The sequence below is a fragment of the Aythya ferina genome, assembly GCF_964211825.1.
Source record: "Aythya ferina genome assembly, chromosome: 1".
Taxonomy (NCBI): Eukaryota; Metazoa; Chordata; class Aves; order Anseriformes; family Anatidae; genus Aythya; species Aythya ferina.
The window spans coordinates 206,934,288-206,957,814 of record NC_140296.1 but is presented as its reverse complement, the minus strand read 5'-3'; the positions used below and the strand labels follow the sequence as shown (position 1 = coordinate 206,957,814).

At 47.5% G+C, this 23,527-nt stretch overlaps 1 protein-coding gene and 1 long non-coding RNA gene across 3 annotated transcripts in view; both read left to right on the top strand.

Moving 5' to 3' along the window:
• The window catches only part of SHANK3 (SH3 and multiple ankyrin repeat domains 3), a 369,667-nt gene that overhangs the window by 239,575 nt on the left and 106,565 nt on the right, over nt 1–23,527 (top strand). For both annotated transcript variants that reach the window (XM_084506714.1, XM_084506715.1), the window contains one exon: nt 13,903–13,978. In XM_084506714.1, the coding sequence (XP_084362840.1) occupies nt 13,903–13,978 (76 nt within the window). The remainder of the gene's footprint in view (nt 1–13,902; nt 13,979–23,527) is intronic.
• Nucleotides 6,397–8,790, top strand: LOC311430206. The gene is made up of 3 exons (XR_014688616.1): nt 6,397–6,506; nt 6,640–6,811; nt 7,471–8,790. It is a non-coding gene; the product is annotated as an uncharacterized lncRNA (long non-coding RNA).

Here is a 23,527-nt window from a genome sequence, read left to right as displayed (position 1 = left end):
CAGAACACTTTGTACTCTTTTGACCACTTAGCAGCAAAAACATGCATCTATCATGGGTACTTCAGTGGGCAGGCTCAGGTAGTGCATGCTGTACTGGGTCTCGCTGGGATGGAGTTAACTTTCCCTGCAGCGGCCCCTACAGTGCTGTGCTCTGCGTGTAGCTAGAGCAGCAGTGGTCTCACACCGGTGTTGTGTCTGCTGCTGAGCAACACTGACACTGCATCAGGACTCCCTCAGCCTCCCAGAGCCAGCAGGCTGGGGGTAGGCGAGAGGTGAAGAAGGAACATCACCAGGGTAGCTGCCCTGAACCGACCAAAGGAATATTCCATGCCATATGGTGTCACACTCAACAATAAAACGTGGGAAAAGGGGGAGGACGGGGGGGGGCTCTTGTTATGGAGACGTCTGCCCTCCCAAACAACTGCTGTATGTATCGGGGCCCTGCTTCCCAGGACGTGGCCAAACATCGCTCATTGATGGGAAGTAAAGAGTAATTTCTTTTCTCTTGCTCTGTGCTTCTGTGCTTTGTATTTTTACTTCCCCCTCTTCCTTTTCCCCTTAATTAAGTTATCCTTATTTCAACTTGTGAGTGTTTTTCTTTCCAGCCTACTTTCTTCTCTCCCTCTTTTCTAAGGAGGGGGAGTGAGAGAGCGCTTGTAGTGGACTTCAGCTGCCCGGCAAGGCAAAACCACCAGAACTGCAAATGTTCTGGGCATGAACTGAACGTTCCCCGTTCCTTAAGCAAGGGTTGTAGGAGTACTGAGGTCAAGCAGAGCGTATCAAGGAACAGTACAAAGCACCAAGATTTTTGTGACAGTTACTTATGAACCTTTTAGCAATGCTCTAGCACTCTTAGCCCATTTATCTCACTTGCACTATGTCTCCAAGGAGTAAGGATGCAGTTGTCTTAAAGCACTCTTAGGTTGACATTTGAACTGTTCAGAATTCAAAGGAAATTGAAATATAAACAAGGCAATTGCTTGAAGTGGTTTCTTCTGGGCTTATTTGTTTAAGCTTATAAAAGGGGGTGGAAAAAAGTCCATAGCATTACTTTTTTTTAAAGAACAGAAAAAAAGAACAACAAAAAGCAAGGCTATTTAGTATCCTACAGAAAGAATTTGGATTTAGCAGAATTGTTTTATTGACATTGCAGAGTATGAGGAGCAAGAGGCTCACTGGAACAAAGACTTGCATTGCTGCTGCTTGTGCCTTGTAGCCTGGGAGGAGAGGAAATTCTGGCTAATGACTTTAAGTGACAATGTTAATTCTGAATTCTGCTCTCATTGCTGGAAAGCACTGGTCATCGCATGGTGAATGCAGGCTTGTCTGTGCGTAACTCAGTCTTGAAACAAGTCAGCCCTTTTTATGGCCATCTGGATGTTTGACCACTGGCTTTTTTTCCAGTTTTGTAAGTTTTTTTGCTTTGTCTGTTGATACTATGTAAGTTGCAGTAGTTAATGTCTTATGATCACTTTTGTTTCTGTCCTGGTTTCAGCTAGAACCGGCCGGGTTAAACCACGACAGTTTCAGTCTGTTTTATATTATATTCATTTCCAGTGCTGTATTTGATACTAGCTCACAGAGTGAGTTAGAATTTCTGACTTTTTTAAGCAACTGTATCATTTTTAGTTGCTAATATCTTCTGGTACTCTTCTCTTGTATTATGCATTTCCCACCATTTCTGAGCTCAACAGTCTTAGAGGAAACAGTCACAAATCCTTTCTGTATCTAGTTCCCTGCATTTCTCAGTTAGCTTCTTAATTTTTTGTCTTTCACACCTTGCAGCATGTGTTTGTCCAGCTTTAGGATGCTGGGTAGTTGGTGAATGAAGTCAATCAAATACTTGAGGGTAGAGACTTGCTCTTGATCAGATGCCTGTCCTCAAAGCTGGCATGTAAAAATGTCCTGGAAGTTTGCTCCAGGAAGATGTTTTGTGCAGGTAGCTGAAGTTCAAATTGATGGGATCCTAGTCATTCTCTAGAGGCCATCAGTAGTGCTTGTCTTGCCATTAGCCACATGAGGAACTTGCATATCACGAGTGGTCCTGTTGGGGTCAGGTATCTCACTGTTAAGAACATTGGTTAAGGTTAGGTTTCTTCTAAGCAGCCTAGATCTGCTCTATGCACTCAAGGGTAAAGCATGATACAGCAATGCTGTTACATGAGGAATATCAAAATGAGCAATCTAGTCAAATTAATGATTAACCACAAGTTCTTGTTGGCTTTTACGATATCAGCGTCAGTCTTCCATGGTGAAACTTGTTGCGGTCAATGGCTCAATGTCCAGGTGGAGATCAGTAACAAATGATGTCCCTCAGGGGTCAACCTTAGGACTGTTGCTGTTTTAACATCTTTGTCATTAACATGGACAGTGGGATCCAGTGCACCCTCAGCAAGTTTGCTAATGACATCAAGCTGAGTAGTGGGGTCAACACTGGAGGGAAGGGATGCCATCTAGAAGGACCTGGACAGGCCTGAGAGGTGGACCTGTTGTGAACCTCCTGAGGTTCAACAAAGCCAAGTGCAAGGTGCTGTACCTGGGCTGGGGCAATCCCAAGCACAAATCCAGACTGGGTGGAGAATGGATTGAAAACAGCCCTGAGGAGAAGGTCCTGGGGGTGTTAGTTGACAAGAAGCTTGACACAAGCGAGCAAATGTGTGCTTCCAGCCCAGAAACCAACTATACCCTGGGCTGCACCACCAGCAGCATGGGCAGCAGGGTGAGGGAGGGGATTCTCCCCCTCTATTCTGCTCTCGTGAGACCCCACCTGGAGCCCTACATTCAGCTCTGGGGTCCCCAGCACAAGAAGGATGTGGACCTGTTGGAGTGAGTCCAGAGGAGGCCATAAAGATGATGAAGGGGCTGGAACACTCTCCTCTGAAGGCAGGTTGAGAGATCTGGGGGCATTCAGCCTGGTGAAGAGAAGGCTTCAGGGAGACCTCATTGTGGTTTTCCAGTACCTAAAGGGGGGCCTGAAGAAAGCTGGAGAGGGACTCTTTGTCAGGGAGTGTAGTGATAGGATGGGGGAATGGTTTTAAGCTGAAAGAGGAGATTTAGATAAGATATAAGAAGAAATTCTTTACCGTGAGGGTGGTGAGGCAGTGGAACAGGTTACCCAGAGAAGCTGTGGATGCCCCGTCCCTGAAAGTGTTTAAGGCCAGGCTGGATGGAGCTTTGGTCAGCCTGGTCTAGTGAAAGGTGTCCCTGTCCATGTCAGGGTGTCAGAACTAAATGGGCTTTAGGGTCCCTTCCAACCCAAATGATTCTGTGATTTCATGCCATAGCTGCATTTGTCCCCACTCATCCTTTAAACGCTTGCCACTGACTCAGACTTCTTCTGGTCCTTGGTTACTTCTGTTTTCCAAGGCTTAATGAAAATGTAACGTCCAGAGAGATCATCAGCTAGGCTCTTTTAAGGATCTCACTAAGAGCTCTTGCCTGGAACTGTTAATTTGAAGGTACTCATCTCTAGTAGTTGTTGTTCAGCATCTCCTGTAATTATCACTAGAATAAAAACTAGAGAGTCAGTATGCATGGTCTCTTCTATGTATATGGGAAGAACAAGCACTGTTTACAGAGTTTGACCTGCATTATTTTTGTGTTATTGTAATAGGTCAGTACCACTGCCAGGATATATCAAGATGTTTTTTTACATCATGCAAATTAGTGAAAAATAGAATAAAGAGACACTTAGACTCTTCCTCATTTTCAAACGTTTGTAGGGGAAAGTACACTAGATGTTCTACAAGTCTTTGAAGGAGTCAAGAAACACTGGGACAAAGGTTGATATCTTGTGCCTAGGCTGTCCAAAAGCTGTTAAGGCTTCTTTTATATAACTAGTTGAAATATAAAAAGCAAAGGATAGAAACAGGCATGCAGGCTCTATACAAGGTGGAAATTGCCAGTGGTAGGCTACAAGGTAGTTTCCAGGTGAGGAAGGACAGAATCAAAGAGAGGCAGATGTGAGGAGGGTTTTCAGGAGAATATAATGGGAGTCTGAGAAAGTATGGAGAAATTGGTGAGTTCTTGTTGTTTGCCTTAATGTGAGAATTAAGCTTGCTGACAGATTTCGTTGACTGTCCCTTAACTCCAGAAAACAAAATACCTCTTTCAAAACCTGTGGAGTTCTGGAACTCTTTGCAGCAGTGGGTGGAGATTAAAGGCTTCAAAAAGAGATTAGGCAAAATTCACGGTGGCTGTGTTCCTCGGGCTTAATAAAGTAATGATTCTGAAACTCCCTCAGCTGAGGGGAAGAAAGAAGCCTTTGCTAGCGCAGTCTTTGTTCAGAGCTCTGCACTGACCACTGCTTTTTGTCAACATGCAGAGCCTCCCAGAAGCCCTCCTGAAAGATCTTCCTTCAGAGCCTTCCTCTGCAGGGAGTCTTCTAAGTCACTGTGGGGAATGAGAGAGCCCCAGTCCTGAAGCTGGTGCATCTGGTGCCAAGGATTAAGATGAAGAACAATGGCCATAACAGTGCCAGGTCTTTACCAGCGCCCTGAGTGAGAACTGATGCAATCTTTCCACTGACTTCCCTCTGCAGCTGTACCATGTTCTTGGCACATAATGAATCAGCAATATCTTTTTCATCCATATCAGGCTTAAAGTTCCCTCCCCACCCACTCTTCATATTATTTCCCAGGTTGGAGGATGCCATGTTAGCAGTACTCCTGTTTCTTGTTACTGAATCCTAGAGTAATAGCCCGTCTTTTTCTAAGCCAGATCTGAACAAGACCATAGCAGTGCCTTTTGGCTCCTCAGCTGTCATGCTTAAAACTCGAGGACCACCCCCTAAGTCTGGCCATTGTTCCCCACAGCTCCTCTTAGGGAGTTGGTGTGTTGTGGATATTTTCCTTCTGTAGTAGGAGCGTAAAGTTTGAGGAGTAGCAGGCAGAAAGACAAATGATCCTCCCTGACTTGCTGTGGTAGAAATTGTTGTAGTTCTTGCAGTGCCACCATCCTCTGTGGCTAAGTTGTATATGAAACAGTACTTCGGAGCCTAAGTTACAAAACTGAAACTGCTGATCCATCTTGTCACACCTGAACATTATGGTTGGGGTAAGTCTGTACACAACCCATCTCCTGAAGGCTCGTTATGAAGAGTGAAGGTTTCCTGTGCTCCCTGCTGCCTTGATGTCCCCAAAGCACAAATCAGTAAGTGCAGATCAAGGGATGTAAGAGAAGCAGAAGGAGACTTTTTCCAAAAATAACGAAAAGAAAGTGAAGAATTGGAGAAGCCCAACATGAAGTGGTCTCAATAAGGTTTAGGTAGCCTCGATTCTGGCATTTCTTAACTGTGTTCAAAGCAGGCACCATCTGCTTTAGAGAAATAGGCTTGACCTGACTGCTTACCTCACAGGCGGACAGACAAAACTTGCATCCATTTTTCCCTTGCTGTGCATGGTGCCAGTAAGTGCTCTCCCCTGCTGTCTTCGTCATCTTTAATTGGTACCCATGCTGTCTGTAAGCTGCCTCTTTTCCCTGGAGCTGTGAGTATAGCTCTGGCTTACCCTGTATTTTCTCAGCACTTGGTTGCAGAGCTGGGGTTCCCTGGAATGGTGGGACAGCAATTTGTTGTGCAAGTGTTCAGAGTAAAAATGTCTGTCCTGTGCTGTGCCAATGCAGTCAGTCCCCTGTGGTGCCAACAGAGCCATGGTCCACGTGAATGGGGAAGGGGCACCTAGGGTTCTTGCACAACACGGATGGCTTTTGTCCCTGGAGGGGACAGCACTGTCTGGAGAGAGGTGGCATGTGCCAGGCGTCATAGAGTCATGGAAACACAAGGTTGGAAAGTCCAGCCATCCTCCTATCACCAGTACTACCCACTAAGCTACTAAATCATATCTCGTAGCACCTTGTCCAGGTGCTTCTTGGACACTGCCAGGGACGGTGACTCCACCACCTCCCTGGGCAAGACCGTTCCAGTGCCTGACCACTCTTTGAGAGAAATTTTTCCTGATGTCAAATTAAGTCTCCCCAGGTAAAACTCATTGCCATTTCCTTGAGTCCTATCATTAGTTATCTGAGAGAAGAGGCCGACCCCTCCTCATCACAACCTCCCTTCAGGAAGTTGTAGAGTGCAATGAGGTCTCCCCTGAGCCTCCTCTTCCCCAGACTAAACAACCCCAGCTCCCTCAGCCACTCCTCACAGGACTTGTGCTCCAGACCCCTCACCAGTTTTGTTGCCGAAAACAAAGGTGGGCAGGTGGAGACATGGCAAGGTGAACCTAATTGTCACTAATGAAGGAACTTGCATGGGTCTGCATGCTCAGGTAGGGTCCTTGCCCTTCTGAGTTCCCCTGGTTGGGCATGGTCTGGGTCTAGGAACCCAGGCTGACCTATGCTGGATTATGGCTGTGAGGCCTCTTGCTGGTAGCTACTGGACATCGAGGAGGTGGCATTGCTGAGGTCCATGCTTGTCCTAACACGTAGGGATCAGTGCAGGAGTGGCAGTCTTCACGCTAGGATTTGGCTGTGCAAACCATTATCATAAATGGCTTTCTTTGAAGGTAACGAGCAGCTTGTGGGAGTTCCTGAGCTCAACAGCCTTGTCTTATTTTTATTTAAAAAAAAGAAAAAGGGAAAAAAATCCACATTAGGGGTTGTGTCATCGTCCATCCATCCCCCCCCATCCCCCCATAGTGCTGCAGGGGAGTTCTGGGCATGTCCTGCTGATGAGTCCGTGGGGGCAGCGTGAGCGGCCTGCCAGGGGAGCTGCAGCCGGTGCTCTCCGAGCTGCTGTGGGCCTGGAGGTGCCTGTGGGGAAGGACTGCCTGGACTGCCTGCCCGCACGGCTGCATCGCGCTGCAGCAAGGTGAGCCTGAGTGAGGAGTTGGATCATTCAGAAGTAATTGCACCTGCCTGCATGGCACTTCCTGGAAGTGTTTTTGATATGGGAATCCATATAAATCTACACAGAATGGTTGTGGAGACCTCCTGATGAACATTGTTTTCTGGACCCTGCTACTGCTGTGTGTGGCGTTCCAGCATTACAGCTTCGTTAACTGATCCCCCTGTTCCTCTTAAGCCGACAACCTGGGCAGTTAAGTCCTTGTGAGAGGTAATGCACAGATGTTGCTCTCTGACTCAGTTATTTGAGAGTTGAATTTCCATTTATTTGCATTTTTTCAGTAACAGATAAGCTAAAAACTCTAACAAACATAATTGTATTGCAAGTGTAACTCATAAATGAACGGCAAGAAGGGGGCTAATACAATTATCTCCTCTGTGCATTTGTGTAACAGGCTAAAGGTGAACCAAATTATTACATCTTGAACATAAATTATTGTGTAAAACTAAGGGTTATACAGCAAGGCTTCTAGAATTATTCATTTTCAGAGAAAAGTTGTATTTGAACTTCAAAGAATAAAAATCAGTCATGGGGAAAACATAAATTAGTTAAGCATTCTGCATAAAATACAGTAATACCACAAATCTCTAAGCAAATACATTCTTGGGCTTTTCTGTTTTCAGTCAACAGATCCAGGTGCAGCAGGGGTATGAATTAGCTGATTCTCCTGGCAGTGCTGTGAGAAAGGGAAGAAGAGTCATACTTCAAGGGTTTCCATGCTTGCTTGCCTTTTAAGTAAGGTTTGCTGATGCTGATGTGCAGACTCCCTGTCTGTATTGGACCTGCTGCTGCCGAAAGAGCGCTTGCCAGTGGTCACCGCAGCTGGTGGTAGAGACAATGCACACCACTGTCCTGCCTGCTCCAGCTCCTTGTCCTCTGTATGGAGGGCCATCAGGATCCTCTCTCGCCTCCGTGTGCCCTTCCCCTTCCCCCTTTCAGCGTAGTTCAGCGTTTCTTCTTCTGAAATAATTCCCTTTCTCTTCAGCACTGTGCTCGGAGGCAGCCCCAGCCAGATTGGCTGACTGGCACAGAGCCTGGAAGAGTCTTTAATTGTGGTGGCATCTGCTCATCAACCTACTCCGAGTCAGGTGCTCGAGATCACTGTTTGGGATGCGTGGGTGAAATCCACAATGGGCAGCAGGCTCCGTCTGCCAGCGCCTGCGGAGCTGCACAGAGCAGGGGCTGCAGCGCTGCGCTTCCTCCTGCTGGGAGCTGCCCCTTGAGCTCGCCCTGCTGGGCCCTGCCTGTGTTAGTTGGGATTTTGTGCTGTCCTGGCACTGGCTTTGCCTGCGGGGTGGCACGGCTGTCCCCTGGGTCTGCCAAGGCTTGTGGTCCAGCTGCTTCAGGAGGAGGAGGCTGCCCAACATTTCTCTTGACCAAGAGCATCGTCTGCATATGGGATCTCTTCCAGAGCCGTGAGGCAGTTCAAAAAGCAATGAATCAGTACTCCCACAAGGGACTGCTGAAGCAGACGGGGCATCTGTGAGCCTTCTTCGTGTTGGCATGGGAAGTGTCCAAGTACTGGAGAAGGCACAAGTACAGACCCCGACCTTCTCCATTCCTGAGACCCCCTCTCCTCTGATTTGCATATTACCAATGTTAGTGTGAAATTTCTGTTTGGAAGATTGTATCCATTTGAAATCCTCCTTCTTGACTAGCACACGGTTGAACTGTAATTTCCCTTCCTCAGTTTCTTACCTGGTTGACTGCTCCATGGTTTGCTATGACCTTGACCTCTCAGGTGGTTTGATGTAGCTCTTAGGTGATAACCATATTGTCCCAGCTGCTGCATTAAATCGTTTTCTAAAATCTGGCCCGTTATGTGCAGGAATCTGCTGTGCTGGCCCAAAGAGTTCTCAGCCTGCAACCACTTGGGGGGTGGGGGGCTCTGGCTGTAAGGAGCTGTCCTTTGTTTGACTGCCATGGTACGTTTCTGTCACCAACATTAGCCTATTAACCTGTGCCTGTTGTACAGGAACAGTTGATCAAAAATAGTGATGAAATAGAAATTGCTGCCAGTAACAAGAGAGACATAAACAGAATCACAGAATCGTCTAGGTTGGAAGAGACCTCAAGATCACCAAGTCCAACCTCTGACCCAACACTAACAAGTCCTCCACTAAACCATATCCCTAAGCTCAACATTTAAACGTCTTTTAAAGACCTCCAGGGATGGTGACTCCACCACTTCCCTGGGCAGCCCATTCTAATGCCTAACAACCCTTTCAGTAAAGACGTTTCTCCTAACATCCAACCTAAACCTCCCCTAGTACAACTTCAGCCCATTCCCCCTCGTCCTGTCACCAGGCACGTGGGAGAACAGGCCAACCCCCACCTCGCTACAGCCTCCCTTGAGGTACCTATAGAGAGCGATAAGGTCGCCCCTGAGCCTCCTCTTCTCCAGGCTGAGCTATCCCAGCTCCCTCAGCCGCTCCTCGTAGGACTTGTTCTCCAGGCCCCTCACCAGCTTCGTCGCCCTTCTCTGGACCTGCTCAAGCACCTCGATGTCCTTCTTGTAGCGAGGGGCCCAAAACTGAACACAGTACTCGAAGTGCGGCCTCACCAGAGCCGAGTACATGGGGGCAATCACTTCCCTAGCCCTGCTGGCCACACTTCTTCTTACACAAGCCAGGATGCTGTTGGCCGCCTTGGCCACCTGAGCACACTGCTGGCTTATATTCAGCCGTCTAAACCTTGCATTCAATAAGATTAAATGTAATATTTAGAAGTATAATTATATCATTCTGTAGAAATAAAAAGGTATTTTTCACACATTCAGAAAGCAAAATCTGGGTTTCAACTAGAAAAAATAATCTGTCTGACATGAGAGGACTGGGATAACCCAGGTACTGGGACTGCCTGGGAATGGCTCTCAGGCTTCCTGCCCAGCAGGGCCCTCTCTCCAGTCTGCATGAGCGCTGTGTCTCTCCTGTGACCTTTTCTTTGGCACATCCAGACTTCTCTTGGCACACTGTGGGATATCACCATTCTTGTATTTTCATCGTAGGTATTAGACAGGCTTACCTAGAAAAAAAATATTTGTCAACTTTACAAATGCACTCTGCAGGCGCTCTGCAGCACAGCCTGAGTGCAGTCTGCATCCATCTACCTGCTCCTGGTTTCTAGGCTGTTGCTTTTCAGCATTTTCTGTTTCCTGCTCCTGGTTCCCTGCTCGTGCCGCTGTGTGCATCGCAAGGAGCCCCTGCAGCCCTGCGTGCACAGCTCCTCCTGCAGGGCCACCCTGGGAGCCAGCGGCTCTACCTCCTCTTGCTCCCTGTCCCCTAAATATAGAGCCTCCCTCTCCACACCTATCTCCGAAGCATTCGTTCCTCTCCATCCATCAGCCTCAGCCCCTGATGCCTCCTTGACGGCTCCATTAAACACACACTCCACAGCAGCTATATTTAGAAGTCATGAAGAGAACGAGCCTTTGGGCTGCGGACAGCCCATAAATCCAGCTCCCTTCACGAAATCACCATTTTTCTATCTGGAATGAGATCGATAGGGATGTTTGCAGATGAGGTACACGTGTCTGTGCATGCGTGGATGGGAGGCAGGAGATGAAGGAAGAGGAGGCGCAGTACGGTAGAGAAAGGGGAAGCAGAAGGGACTAAAGCGAAGGTGCACGGGGACAGGGGCAGTGGGGCTTTCTGAGGGCCCTTGTGAGCAGAAATGAGAGGCCGGAGGTGGGGGGAAACCTGTCTGGAGCGGGTCTCGTTGTGCTGCAGCAGTGTGTTTGTCCCCCACGGGCACCAAAAGGGACTGCAAATGTCTCCATGCTGAGACCCTCTGCGTACCACGAGGCAGGAGGTGGATGTGCTCACCTCAGCTGTCGTGGTCTGCTCAGCTTGCACTGTTCCAGTACCTCCACAAGGGCCTGCTCACCTCCTCTCTCTCTTCACTACCCCCTTCCCACCTTTATTACATCCAAGTCAGCTTGTTACTGTGGGTGCCAGCACCCTTGCAGACACGTTGGCCATAGGTGTCATTGGGTGGCATCAGGTGCTTTCGGGGGATCTTAGGTCTCTGCAGCGCTACCTCGTTCCCTCTGTGGGAAGCACTGTGGGATCCCCGTGGTGCTGCTGGTGTGCAGGTGGAGCTGGGGCTGCTGCTGGGGGCTGCTCCCTGCTGCGGTGCTTCCCTGGCAGCACATCGGACCCAGCCGGGGCTCCTGGTGCCACCTTCGGTCCGCGTGCTTGTACTGCGGTGGTAGAGGTCGGGCATCCCCATCTGGAGCTGGGAGCTGACAGGTGAGGAGGATTGCGAGCAAGGTGCGAAGCTGCCTCAGGTGACTTCCAAACGCAGGTGCGGGGCTGTCTCCTTCCCAGCCGCCCGGTAGCTGCGCTGCGTTCTGCGCCCCCCAGCCCCTGTCGCTGTGACTAACTGCCCGCTTCTCTGGGACAGCCGCTCCGGGGACCGCGCCGACGGGGCTCGGGGGAAGGTGGCCAGCCCGGAGGACCCGCGGGGCGCCCCCCCGCCGGCCAGGTAACGCCGCCGGGCCCTGAGCGCCCCGGGACCGCCCGCGGACGGGGCTGGGGGGGCCCCGGCGCCGCCGTGGAGCGCGGGCGGCCCCTGCCGGCGGCAGCCCCGAGCCGCGGCCCCCCCGGCACGGCGCGGTGCGGGGTCACGGACACCTGGGTTGGAAGAGACCTCCGCGATCACCTCGTGCAACCTCTGACCTGACACTAACAATCCAACACTAAACCACATCACTAAAAAATACGGCACAGTGCGGTACGCATGCTTGTTCCTATCACAGCGCTGCTCCGTCACGTACACAGCGAAGCTTGTGCAAAAATAGGAACTGGAAACGCGTGAGATGAAACCGGAGCAAACACTTCTGAAAAAGTTTTTGCCACGCCACACTGGCTTGTCGCGCACACCCCGCTTGGGAGGCCACTGAGGCATGCCTGGAGGCGTCTGATGTGGTGGGAAGGAAAGCCGGAACCATGGCACAGGGCGTTACTTGGCAGGGATGTGATAAGGCTGCTCTTCTGAGAAAAATCTAAAAAAAATAAAAAGAGGACATGAGAAAGAAAAAAATGTAAAAAAAAAATTTTTTTTTTTTTTTTTAAAAAAAGCTGTGTTTGGCAAATTAATATCTAAACTTTGGTGAAGGTAGTTGTTCGTTTAACCTTGGCAGTAGTAAGTGTGCTTTGTGCGTGCAAGGGAAGCGCATGCTGAGGGCGAGATTCCCCCAGAGCAGGACATCTTTGTCGAAGTACGTGCCTCTTTCGCATGGAAGCCTCTTTGGGAGAGGAGATGCAAAGCCAAATCTCCAGACGCAGCCTCCAGTAGCGGAGGACAGCCTGCGCCTGCTGGGGAGCTGCGAGGGTGCAGAGAAGGCGTGTTGGCTGTGGCACAGCAGCTGCTGATGCATCAGGGGCTGTCACCTGTCCCCACGGCAGGCAGTTGGCGTTGGGACCCCTGTAGCAGCATTTCCATTTACCAGCTTAGGACAGCAGTGATGCTTCCTTCTGATCGCAAGACCAGAGTGAAAGGTTTGAAAGTGCATCCTCTCCTGAGTTTAAAACAAGCTTCCTTAGGTTGACAGCGTTGCGATGACAGTAAAAACTCCTGTCCCTCTACTTTTGTAGTCCCTTCTTGCTGGCTTTTGTCATTTTGAATTCCAAAGTAGGTGAAAGCAAGCATTTATTTTGTGTTGTTTCCACTTTGGGTGCAAACAGCTCGTTTCCCTACTGAAGAGAAAAGGTGAGGCTCATCTATGTTTTACTCTTCATCTCTTCTCCTTCCCCCTTCATTCCCCTTCTGACTGCCCTACTCAGCATGCTAAAAGACATTCCCTATCTACATCAGATCAGCAGCCTACCTGATGTTGTAGCCAGTAATGCAGTGAGCAGCACCAAGTGCTTCAAAAGAAAGTAGTGACAAAGGCAAATGGAGTGACCTGATGGTTTGGTGTCCTGCCACCATCCTAGTGTAGCCGTGTATGAGTTGGTTCAATGTGATGTTCTCAGTCTGGTTAGAGCAATGCCTCAATTGCTCCCTGCAGCTTAAGTCTTGCATATTAATTCTGGGTCATGCAAATAAATTCATTTTTGGTAGTGTGATGCAAATTTCTTCTGGGTTAGGAAAATGGTAACTGGGAATGTCCAGCTTAAGTTCTTACACAGTTAAATGAAACACTTAAATTCTCCCTGTCACATTTCAGCCAGTGGCTGCCAGCCACATTACAATGGCTGCAGTGGCATCCATGTCCACTAGCCATGACTCAAGCTGCCTTTCATCAGCACCCAGCAGCCTGGAGGCCCAAGCATCTCTTCTCTGGTTGGCTTTGGAGTTCTCTGGGTGCCTGCCTGTGGGCTCCTGTGTTTGCCCTGAAGTGTCAGGTCAGGCTGGCAGCTTCTCTGGCTTTTTCCACAGTTCTGAGGCAAGCAAGTAGACTGGAATTGTTACACCTGAAAGGGGATATTTGGTCCATGTGTGGCCTGAAGAGCCCGAAGCACTGACTCGGCCAAAGAGCTTCTGGGGCAGTGCTGCTGGTTCAAGCATGAGTGGCAACAGAAGCCTCTCCAGGTTCCTGGCTTTCCTTCCTCGTACCTCCTGTGCACCTGGAGATCTCGGTGACCACCTGATGAGATGAAGGCTAACTGGAGTTGTTACCAATTTGTCTGTGGGAACGGCATCCACATCGCTTGAGATGTGTAAAATTCAAGTGGCCAAACAGAGCAAAGGGACAAAATCTGGCTTGGGACATGGAGTATGTCTTTGCCTTACTGGGGCTGGTTCTCCTCTTTGGCTCTACTTTGGAGTTTGGTGAGATTTGATGCTTCAGTGTGGTATGTTAAAATCTCTGGGTTCAAAAGTCCTAGTGAAGAGATCTTACATTCACTGATGCTGTTTGTGTGCATATGGGACTGTACACGAGTATGCATGGGACTGATCACATTGACACGTCTGCACACAGATTATTGTGTGTTTATTAATTAATGTTTGCATGAAAGCAAGGTTCACTGTATACACGTAGAGAAAACAGAGGCAATGATAAGTGTTCTTTTATTTCTCAGCTTTGTGATGTGTCTTTTCTCTTGTAGAAACCAGAGAAGACAGGACAAAGCGTCTCTTCCGACATTATACTGTGGGCTCTTACGACAATTTCACCTCTCACAGGTAAGCATCGACATCTTTGCTTTGTGATCATAAGGAGGTTCATTTCCATGGAAGGAGCATCTCCTTTTTCTGACTAAGCAGTACGTGTCATGTTAATTTTATGGGAAGGAAACTTTCTGGTTGTTTCAGTCAATTCATTTGTAGTCTAAACTGTAAGTCCTAGATGAGGCTTGCTTGAATAAAATATTGAAACTGAGCAGGGCAGTCTGGCTTGTGTCTTAGTTTAGAAATAAGTGTTCTGGAGGTTTTGTGGTGTGCTCCAGGAATTGAAGGAAATGGATTGGATGCAGATGGAGGATTATGGCTCTTATGAAGGAGAAGACGATGCTGTTGTGCAGGCGGTGACATGCAGAGTGCTGTCACTTGAGCCTGTTGGCAGTACTGAATGTGCTCTCTGGACTATGGGGATGTTCACCCGGGGTGTTCCAGTATGTGACAATCACAGAGTGTTAGGGGTTGGACGGGACCTTGATCTAGTCCAATTGAGTGTACTCACTTTGACAGGGAGACTGACATTCAGGAAAATGGTCAGGGTTAATACTGAAGTAAGCTTGGAATCTATCATGAAAGTAGGGGTGATGCTGCTCTTTTGTATGTGGTTTGAGCATGTGTGGCTGGTGGACATGTCCGCAGGAGACTGAGCTGTAGGAGTGGCTCTACTTTTTGGATTCAAGAGAGCGCTTTTGACACAGGGTTTGTGTGTGATGTGCTTGAGGGGTAAATGTAGAGTTACTCTGTGGGATGCACTCCCTACTTGCAGTCAGGCTTCATTGCTATTTCAAGCTGTTGGTCATTAAAGTAATTGGATGGGCATTATTGCTTATGAAATAAGCATGAATGACGTGAAAGGAGCAAATTGTGACAATTCATTATGCAAAATTAAGTTATCCTGAAGTCTTTGAGTTTACCAGCAAAGCAGTGAATGTATTCTTTGTTCTGAGCTACTTATCCTAAATCTGTCTCCATGGCTCTCAACACTTTTTTGCTCAAAGTTATGGGTGTAACTTGTTTGGATTTTCAAAAATCCTGTGACATGCTTCTTCAGAGCTGTTTATATTCTTAACTGATCATGGGACAAAAGATAATATGTTGCTATGACTCAGAAAACAGCGAAGAATAAGAATGGAGGGGGAAAAACATTCAATTTCCATCATAGCCAAATGCTACACGGAACTCAGAGAGTCTGTGCTGGGGTCACTGGTTGCACTAGGTCTTGAAAAGGGCAGGAAATAGGTCAAAATTTGCAGATTATTCAAAATTCTTAAGGAAGACAAGGGCAGATGGATGAGATTGCATCAAGCTGGGTCAATGAACAGTGGGATAATAGAATAAGTTTATTTTGCAACGTGAAAGATAGCACACATCCAAAGAAACACTGCAAGGTACTCTTGCCTATTAAAGATTCTTCATGTCTTTGTAATTGCTTAGGAATAAAAGATCTGACATCACTGTGATACCACGGTGAAAACATCTTCTTTAATACCAAGACATTCACAAAAAGACAAACAAGAGTAGGTCAGAAAATACAATTAAAGCTATTGTGTAGGAGGGCAATTGGAAAAGGCTCACCTCTGGATTTCCAGGGGAACCTGCTCTCAAGTCCATGCTGTTGAACCTGCTTGGTTCCCTTCAACATCATTTATGCATGGTGAGCTAACAAAATTAGTCAACACTTCTAAGATTGTTAGGGCTGTAAAAAAAATGGAGTTTAGCTACAGAACAATCACACAGTACTGAATATAGTGACACTGGGTACTGAGCAGCTAAACTCCAATGCAGAAAATAAAAGGTAATGCATATAAGCAAAAAAGCAGTAGTAGTATTCTGTGTTCAGTGGAGGTGTTGGACTGACTTCTCCTGCTCAGGAACAAGATTTGGGGATTACTTCAATTCCAGGCCAAACCTGGAAAAGGAAATTTAGTTTTTGGAGTTGTTAAGAAAGGAAAACAGAACAAAATGGAAAACATGAATATTAGTGTCTGTGTAACTCTGCACTATGCAAGTATCTTGAAACCAGCATCCAGTTTTGATCTTTCAGATGTAAAACGTAGTTGTCGAAAAGCTGGCAGGGAAAACTAACAGGTGCTCAAAATTGTGAAACATCTTCCGTAAGGGTGAGACTGAATAGACTGAAACAGTCATGGTTGGAAGATGTTGGTGAAGGAGAAGGGTCTTGGTGAAAGTTCATAAATAAGTGATATGGAAAAGGTGAACCAGAGGTAGTTGATCTCCGTCTTTTCAGTGCAAGAACATGAGGTACTGAATGAATTAAGTACATGGAATGCTAAAAGTGAAAAAAAGGAGGAGGTTCTTCATGTAACATACAATTAATCCGTGCAACTCCTTGCTAAGTGACATTCAGAGTGCTAAAAATTGACACAGGTTCAGAAAGCAGCGGGACAAATCAGAGGAAGAAAAATCCATTGCAGGCTTTTGAATACGAAGAGATCGGCTCTGACTCAGGAATTCTGTTAGTCATGCAGCAGCAGAGGTTAGGGACACGTAGTACAGAAGCACTGCACTACAGTGACTCTGTTGTAATTTCCTCACCATGTTCCTATGGTTAGCTGGTGCTAGGAAGTCAGGAGGATTCCTGGCCTGCCTCTTGATGGCTGTTGTGAGCTGGGGGTAAAGCAGGCTTTTCTCTGAAGCCCAAGGTGAAGTTCCCCAGAGAGCAGATTTCAAGGCATGGCTGCCTTCTTGATGTCCTGTGTGGCTGCTGAAATGGCTTTGTGGGCAGGCACCTGGCCGACAGTAGTCCTGTTCCTTGGCTCTGAACTCTTCACTCTGATAATAGAGGAAGCCTGGGCATCTGACCAGATTGTCTCAAGAGCAGACTCTTCAGAGATCTGTGTGACAGAATTCCATGGGATGCCATCCTGGGGGGAGGAGAGGTCCAAGAGAGCTCACTGATGCTGCAGGATCACCTCCTCCGAGCTCAGGAATGGTCCATCGGGAGAAATAGGAAAATAGATGGGTCAACAGGAGGCCTATGTGGATGAGCAAGGAGATCCTCACTGAACTCAGACAGAAGAAGGATGTGTCCAAGGGGAAGAAGCAGGGAGAAGTGACGTGGGGGGATCTGGCTGATGATGTTGCAAAGTCAGTCTCCATTATCTTTTAAAGGCTGTGTTAATGGGGAGAGATTCCTGATGACTGGTGAAAAGCAAATGTCAGCCCTGTCTTCAGGAAGGGCGAGGAGAAAGGTGTGGGGAACTCTGTGCTGTCCTCATAGGAGAGGAGCTCCAGCCCTCTGATCGTCCTCATGGTAATGAAGGTGACTGAGGGTAGTCAGCCTGGATTTGTGAAGGGGAAATCCTGCTTTACCAAGCTGATGACTTTCTGCAATGAGGTGACTGTCTTATTGGATGTAGGAAGAGCAGAGGATGTTGTTTATCTTGACTTGAGCAGGCTTTTGATACTTTCTTCCATAACATCCTCAAAGATGCACTGTCAAAGTGTATTTCCATAACTAGATAGCAAGGTGGATTTGAAAACTGCCTGAATGACTGAGTCCAGAGGGTTGTGGTCAGTGGTACAAAGTCCAGCTGGAAGCCAGTCACTACTGAAATATCCCAGAGGTTGATACTGGGGTCAGTAGTGTTCAACATCATAAATACAGTGGATGATGGGGCAGAGTGCACCCTCAGCACCTTTGCAGATGATGCCAAACTGGAAGAAGTGGCTGGTATACCAGAGGGTCATGCTGCCATCCAGAAGGACATGGACAGGTGGAGAGACGGGCTGGCAAGAACCTAATGCAGTTCAGCCAAGGGAAATGCAAAGTCCTGCATCCAGAGAAAAACAACCCCAGGCACCAGGATATGCTGGGGGCCACCCAGCTGGAAAGCAGCTCTGCAGAAAAGGTCCTGGGCGTCCTGGTGGGCACTGAGCTAAACAGGAGCCAGCAGTTCCCTGCGTGAAGTAAACCAAAAGCTGTACTTAGAGAAGGGTGCTCACCGTGTAGTCTGTGGGCTGTAGCTTGCAGCAGAGTGACCTCCTCTGGCTCTGGCCTGTTCCTGTTTTCCCTCTGACCTGAGGGAAATCCGCAGAAATGTTTGTATGAAGGGGCAGTGCAGTGGAGGGAAGGTACTGGGAAGGACAGCAGACTGGAATGGTCTTGCACGAGAGAATAAGTAGCTGTCCCATCTGTCTTATAACTCGGCATCCAGGGACCCTCATGAAATGAGGGCAAAATGGGGACAAAATGGTGGCAGTTTTTGTCATGGTGGCAGTTTTGCCCATAGTGGTCCTGTTACTCCAGAATCAACTGGGATGGAGGGGAGTAAGTCAGGTAATTGCATATTTGTGTCTTTAACTGCACACCTTAGACAAGATAATGTATCTTTCCATCTTAAAGTTCCCTGGGACTGCGTGTCAGGGGATACAAAGCCTCTCTGGACCTGTCCCCAGTTATATATGGCTTCTTGCAGATGATAGTCCCACTGGTCTTGGCACTCCCAGGCAGTCAGTGCATGCAAAGTACAGGTATGCTGGACTGCTTTGCCAAAGTGTGACCTGGGTGTGCTGGGATGACAGTAACAATGCTAAGCCTGGATGTGGAAACTTGGGGTTTTGACAGATTTTGGTTGTTTAAACTGAAACAGATTGGATGATTTTAGCTGTTGTCCCATAACATAGTGCATAGTCATGCAATGTAAAAGCGTGAAGATGGCCCCTCTGGAGCATGGCAAAGACCCTACAGGCCAGTATTGTGTGTTGCCCCGTGGCCAGTGGCAGTGCTTGGTGCAGCAATGAGTACAGAATAAGCACATTTCAGTAACTCCCCAAAATATTATTCCTGCCTGCAGCAGTTTACTGTTCAGAGTCTTCCTGTGCCAGAGGCAATGTCCTTGTATTTAATAGCCTTTAATGGATCGTTATTCCATCAATTTGCCTCGTGACATGTAACTCGAGTGCTTTCACTCTCTCTCCTGAAATGGAGAAAGGGACGGGATTGCCTTTGGTGGAGATGGTGAGACAGAGGTGGTGCTGAGCGGCGCGGTGCATGCATCTGCTGCTCCTGCTGTGCCAAAATACTTGCAGCATGCTGATAGGAAATCAGAAAGAAGTTTGTTAAAGTGTATAAGCTTTGTTCACTGAAAGCAGAAACAAAATACATCCTCACCATTCAGTTAGGGAAAACCAACTCAGGGTAAGACAGGTAACTGCAGCTGCTGCCTGTCCTGAGGCTGCGTGTTGGCTTTGCTGATGCCTGTGCAGCGCCCACGACCCTGTCTGAAGGCCTGGAGGCAGCTGATGTGAAAAACACCATTCAGCCATCCTGACAGCAAAAAACACCCCGGGACAGGAGCAGCACCTTTCCATTTCCATGGAGCCACATCAGTTCTCTTCCCTGGAGTCCACCATGTGGCTGGCGCTGGCCGCTGGCGTTACAGCGTGGCACCGAGCACGGGGAGCAGAGCCTTCAGCGGGGCACATCTCAGCAGTGTTTCGGGATTGAAATGGAGTTTGGACTTGAGAGGAGGCAGAATGGCATGTGTGGTATGGGGATTCACATGCTGGTTTTAGGATTGCCTTAGTAAATGGGATAAATGGATTCTTTTTTTCCTGTTCTTCACAGCTCCATTCCCCTGTGCTGCTCAGGTCAAGGAGATAGAAGAGGGTGGGTGGGGAGGTGTTTTTAGTTTGCTTTTATTTCTCCCTGGTCTGCTCTGCTATCAGAGGCAATACATTATATTAATCTCCTTATGCTGTCTGTTTTGCCTGTGGCGGTAATTGGTGAGTGTCTCCCTGTCCTTATCTCAGCTCATGAGCCCTTTTAAATGGTATTTTCTCCCCCTGTTCCTTTGAGGAGAGGGAGTGAGAGAGCGGTACATTGTAACTTGGCTGCCCATCAGTGTGAAATCACCACAATTAAACACTTGAACCAATAGATCCCTTCAGAGCAGAGATCAAGAAGTAACTAAGATGCTGTAAGATCTGTGCAGCAGACATTAACATGATTTGCAGGCAAGTGCTTATTCCGTCAACTCTGACTTCACTGGAGGTCTCAGACGTGGGAGAAGATTAACATAATGACAATGTTTGAGGAACAACTTAAAAGTACTTGAGAAAATTACACACAAGTGACTTTAGTTTTCAGAAAAAGCTTTTGAAATGGCTGAAGGTTTGAATGGATATCCTGTGAAATAGAGCAGGGAACAGCATTCACGTGCTGAATAGCAGATTTGGGAGGGGTGTGTAATTTACTCTTTTTTGCTTAATAAGGTGAAAAGAAAGCTACAAATACATGGAGGGATATATTTGAGAACATGAGAAGATAGTAGGCTATGTACTGAAAAAATGTCTTTCCTTTTGTGGAATCAGCCTCTAGGGAAGCAGTATTTCAGTTTTAAACCTCACTAGCACATTGCCAATAACAAATCATAGATAGGAGGTCTGCTTTGGAACAGGGTGAGAGATTGTTCTGGGGCAGGCTCCCCTCCTCTCACTTGATAACCATTCTGAAGCATAACAGCAGCTACAGAAGGAAGAAGGCAGGAGGCTGCTCCACAGCTGGGATGCACTCAAGGTCCCTGGGGGCAGCAAGAGCGTTCCCCAGACCTCTGGGGATGAGGATTGTGAGATAGAGCTCAGCAAATATAATCTGGTCTGAAAGAGGAATAGGGTGAACAGGCAGCAAAGTTTGAGCTTGTGTTTATCAGAAGGAGGCAGTCGCAAGGGGAATTGAGTTCCCTGATGAACTGTGTTAAAGAAAGAGATTAAAGTGATTTGAAATTAACTCTGCAAAATTAAGAGCCCACATTCTACATGGCACAGCTGGGAAGAAAAAGAATCGGGAGCAACAGACAATTTAGGATTATTTTTTTATTCAATCATGGGGATTACCTGACCAGGGAGAGTGATTACAGCGCTCAGTATTCACAAGCCATCTGGATGGGTCTCCCTTAAAAGAGAGGAAAAACATGAAGGAGTCACTAAGCAGAGATTTTTGTGCCTCAAAACGCTGTGACTGGCCAAAAATGTTGATGTGTGGAGTTACAGAATCATTTAGGTTGGAAGGGGTGTCTGGATACCTCTAGAACAACATGCTGCTTGGAGCAGGGCCAGCTTTGCATGTCTCCAGGGCTGGCGGCCCCACAGCCTCCCAGGGCCTGTGATCTGGGTCTGTTTCTGGCACGAGGACAGTTGTGCCCTCTCACTGTTCTGGTCTGTGCATGAAGCCTCATTTCCATCCCCGCGTGCCTCCAAGAGCCTCGCTCTCTTCTCTGCAGCCTCTGTGAGGCAGCTGCGTTGGCAGCGAGGTGTCCCCTTTGTCAGCTCTCCTCTAGGCTGAAGAAGCCCAGCTTTCTCTGCGTCTCCTTGTACACCATATGCTGTAGCCCCCAAATATTCTGGTGGATAGAGTGAGCAAATCGGTACTGCAAGTGATTGGTAAAATAACCTAGAAATCTTTGGGACTGCACCAATAACTGGCTATTTCTCCTTTCACCAACATGTAAGAGAATAGCAGCAGCGTTTTCCTGGTACAGAGTCAGTTTGGTGACTTTCTTTCTTTTTCTCTAGGTCCTACTCAGGAACCGTACCCCTTGGAGGTGGTAGTTGTAGCTTTTACTCCTCCCCCGCCGATACTAGCGTTTCTGCTTGTGTCCCTCACCAGAATTGGCCATCTCCGTGCCCCACCTCTGTGTGGCCGTGTCCCGAGGCTGTTCTGCCTCTGGGGAGCCAGTGCGGTGCCGGTGGTCGCGATGTGCAGGCCGCAAGCTGCTGGCCAGTCTTACAGATCAGACCGAGTAAAATGCTCTGAATTTCCTCGAGTTGTTTCATGGCCATGTGGGGCTCTGAGACAACTCTTTTTATTCCTTTCTGTGCTGCAGTTTATTTGCTGGTTGCTTCTCTCTCGTCAGTCCCTGGTGTGCTGTTTGTGTGAGATTGTTGCTGAAGTGTGCTGAGCGTTACACAGGTGGAGCCCTTCCTGATGCTCCTGCAAGTTCTCATCTAGGAGGCAAGCAGCAGGCAGGGAACTGGAAATTGCATCAGCTTTCTCTGTCGTTCTGACTAGTTTGGGCTAATCAGCAAGCATTCTCTGAAAGAAGCTGTGTTACAGGCAGGGCTCAACAAGGAGCCTGAAAGAGGCCTAGGCAATGGCTTTACAGAGCGGGTCATCAAAAATATCCCCACAAAAGGAGCTTATGCTTAGCAACTACAAGGGAGAATGAATTTTTGACAAATTTATTGTGCAACTTCAGCTGCTGACCAGTTCACTTTAGCTGGTCTGGAAGGGTGCCTGCTTTTGGTATATTACAGGAAACAAGGTTTATAGCGGTGAGCACATCTAGTTGGAAAAAAGTAATTGGGGCTAGTGCAACGTTCATTTCTATAGCAACAGAAGTGTAGAGGGAGAAAATTAAATCTCTTATTGAAAAGGCTCCTATATAATCCGCTTGTCAAATTAGCATACCTTCAAAATAGTCTTTGAAGATCTTTTGGGGAACAGTGACTTGTGGGACCACTTAACCTCTTTTACAGAAAGTTTCAGTGGAATGGTAGAGTGAACTCCCACGAACCTCTTGCTTTTCCCCAAGCAGTCCTTCTGCTTGGAGTCATGTACTAGACTGCTCAGCTTTTTCTGAAATTAAGAATTTAGAATTTTAGAATTGGTGGGTAATGTGAGGTTTTGTGGCCATTTTTGTACAAGAAACAGAACCAGATAATGCTGCAATGAATTGGTTAAAGCAGAGTACAGCCAGCCAATGTGAGCTGGTAAAAAAGGTTCCCAAGCTGTGAACAACTACAGTTTCCAGAGATATTTTTTAATAATAAAAGGAGCATTGGAAAGGAGACCTGTCTACTAAACCATAATCATTTGCTTTCTCTGAAAAAAAAAAAAAAAAAGGAAAAAAAAAAAGGAAGAAAGAAAAGCAGGAAAGCTAGTTAGCAGTTTGGAAATTAGGCTGGGGGAAAACATGCAAACAACCTGTCTGCAAAGTAACCCTCTAGATGCACAAGAGTTAGGAGGGGTTCCTTGGGCTTTTCCTTTCTTTTTGTAGTTAAGCAAACAATGCCGTGCCTGTTGTTGCTGCAGTGAATACTGCTGTAGGTGAAATGCTGGAAAGAAGGGTTTATGGCAGGGTAGAGGGAAGGGAAACACTCACCACCCTCAGCATTTGTCACGAGGCTTGTTCAGAGGAGTCCTGTTTTTCACGGGGTATTTGTGGTACGTTTTGGTTAGGCAATACCAGGAACACAACCAGAGCTTGAACGAGGCAATGACTGGTTGGTCTGTCTGAGACTAAAGTCTTTCTGGCTCCTGGGGTCCTTGGGGTTGAAAGTCATTGAAGTGTATACCTGCTTGGTGATGGATTCCTCTAACAGCATTTTACTCCAAGCAGTTTTGGAGTCCATGTGGTTCTCATCGCTGGGTAGACTCATCATCTGGGCAGCAGCTAATAACAGAAAGAAATAGAAAGTCTACTAAAATCCTGTTATACTTCTATGTAAATCCATAGTTTGACAATCTCTTGAAAAACAATTGCAGTTGTCGTTTACCCATATGAATCAGAGGAATTAGAAAAGATTCAAAAG